Below are 2,458 nucleotides of genomic sequence, written 5' to 3' on the forward strand. Positions count from 1 at the left end.
CCCCAACACTGACACAAAGAAATCTGCAATTCGACAAAATTCCGTCCTCAATGGAATTACTACCTGCACGTTTGTTACATCCTACAGCACTTGCAACACATATAGATATTAAAAGTGCTGAAAATTAGAGGTGTTACTAGAGAGTAAAATACAAAGAAAAGAAGAAGGGAGAAGGATGAGAAATGTTAGATAGAAAAGGAGCATAACCACACCAGTGCACCCACTAACCACCCAGGAAAGCCATGCTTTGTAAACAAATGAGCGCAGGTAAATCACAAGCCCTAGAGTTATCCTACAATCTATCATGCAAGATTTTTTTTTTTTTTTAAACTGAAATATTCACATTATCTTGCACATTTTCTCTAATTTCCAGAAAAGTGTCACCCTAAAATATCCCTATGGGCTGTTCGCGGGTGCTCTAAGGTAGTTCGCTCCTTCTTTCCTATCAAACATCCATCATCACCCTCATCTCTCCTCCTTCTTTTCTTTATATACTACTCTCTCGTAGCAGAACCTCTAATTTTCGACACTTATATGACCTAATTTGTGTTGCAAAGGCCGTAGAACTTGTACTAAAACCGAAACACCCCCCACCGCACGGAGAAAGGTTACCTGCGTCACACTGACACGAGGTGTAGGCGATGAGATCCGAACCGCGGGTCACAAACTCACAGCTTCCTCTGTCCCTACACCCACCGTCGATGCACGGCTGGACTTCCAGGGACACGTCCATAAACACGATGGACGGGCACTTGGGCAAACGTTGTCTGTCCAAGTAAGGGAAGAGATTCACGAGAAAAACATATTTTTCAAATGTCCATGTTTGGGAATAGATCTCACGAGAAAAACGTGTCTTTTTAAAATTTGAAGACATATTGTCTGTCCACATATGGGAATAGATTCATGAGAAAACAATTTATTTTTTAAATTTGAAGACATAATTGATGGCATAGGGTATAAAACTCTTGCCATACGCCATTTTGAAACGTGACATACGTTAGAACATCCGACAGAGCAGTCGATATTCTCGACACATTGGTAGCCTTTTGCCAGAAAGAGTGAATGAAATTGGCCAGGTTTTTTTAGGTTACGTACCAAGATGCCACACATTCGAATTCGATAGGATTGTCGTAGCTGAAAAAGGGCAAGAATGCATGAAATGTTACTTTAATTCTTATTTCATTACAAAGTGACTTGAGCCACCAAGGCGTAGACACTATAGAAATGATCTTTATTATTATGATATTATTATTTTTGGGAGGACAACATCAAGGAATGGACAGGCCTGGAACTCAAAGACACGCTCAGGAAAGCTGAAAACCGGAAAGAGTGGAGGAAGCTGGAGGCCAAATCTTCAAAAGCGGCCCGACGGACATCCAGTCTACAGGATAGGTGAGAGGTGAGGATGGTGGTGAAGATCATCATTACCTTTTTTATCATTATTTTAAAAAATTATTAGTATTATTATTACTAAGTACAACAACAACAACAAAAATTTGGTATGCGCCTCAAATCCCAAAACCCAGTCCACTGAAACAAATGTAATGAGGCGGAGCTCACCCCTTATCGTCAAAGCAAGTGGCCTGCAGCAGGATGTGCCAGAGGCCGGCCCTCGGGTAAGGCACGTACTGGACCACCTCGTGGTTCCCCGCCTCGCTGTAGTTGGCCCGCACGCTCCAGCCCAGGTCCTGACACACGTCAAAGTGGTCCGTCAGCTCGGGCAGGCGGTCGTAGAGCAGGGCTCCGCACACTAGAACCTGGGCCTGAGGGAGGTGGGGGGGGGGGGTTGATTGATGGATTGAGAAGGTGTTTTACGGCACTATCGAGCTAAAAAAAAATATTGTGTTGAAACTCAAACACTGTGTATTGAAAAATAGAAAAAAACTTAAACGTTTTTTTTCTGTCCTGAAAAGTTTCTTTTTCTGGGCCGGTATGTTTTGTTAATTTTAGTATAAGTATTTCGACTCTCGCAGCTGCATAAGGCCATATGAGCACCAGAAGATTAGAGGTGTTACAAGAGAGTAACAGACATAAAAAAGAAGAAAGGGGAGATAAGCACGATAGATGTTTGATAGGAAAGAAGAAGCAAACCACACCACAGCACCCGCCAACCACCCACAGTAAAACTCGCACAAGAATCAGAGCTCGGTTCACTACTCAAATCAGTTTTAGTTTTAGTAGTTTTAGTTGAGGTTTTACGGCGCTCGCAACTGCATAAAGTCATAAGAGTGCCAGAAGATTAGGGGTGTTACAAGAGAGTAACAAACATTAAAAAAGAAGGAGGGGAGATAAGGACCATTATACCATAGATGTGTGATAGGAAAGAAGAAGCAAACCACACCAGTGCACCCGCCAACCACCCACGCTGGTATGCTTGAACAGCCAACCACCCACGCTGGTATGCTTGAACAGCCAACCACCCACGCTGGTATGCTTGAACAGCCAACCACCCACGCTG

General features: G+C 43.2%; 1 protein-coding gene across 1 annotated transcript in view; it reads right to left on the reverse strand.

Annotated features, from left to right (window-relative positions):
* Positions 1-2,458, reverse strand: part of LOC101863155 (post-GPI attachment to proteins factor 6) — a gene marked incomplete in the record, with an annotated part of 22,881 nt that overhangs the window by 4,549 nt on the left and 15,874 nt on the right. The window contains 2 exon segments of the mRNA XM_013090250.2: positions 613-767; positions 1,561-1,763. Coding sequence (XP_012945704.1) covers positions 613-767; positions 1,561-1,763 — 358 coding nt within the window.

This window comes from Aplysia californica, unplaced genomic scaffold (genome assembly GCF_000002075.1).
Source record: "Aplysia californica isolate F4 #8 unplaced genomic scaffold, AplCal3.0 scaffold01193, whole genome shotgun sequence".
Taxonomy (NCBI): domain Eukaryota; kingdom Metazoa; phylum Mollusca; class Gastropoda; order Aplysiida; family Aplysiidae; genus Aplysia; species Aplysia californica.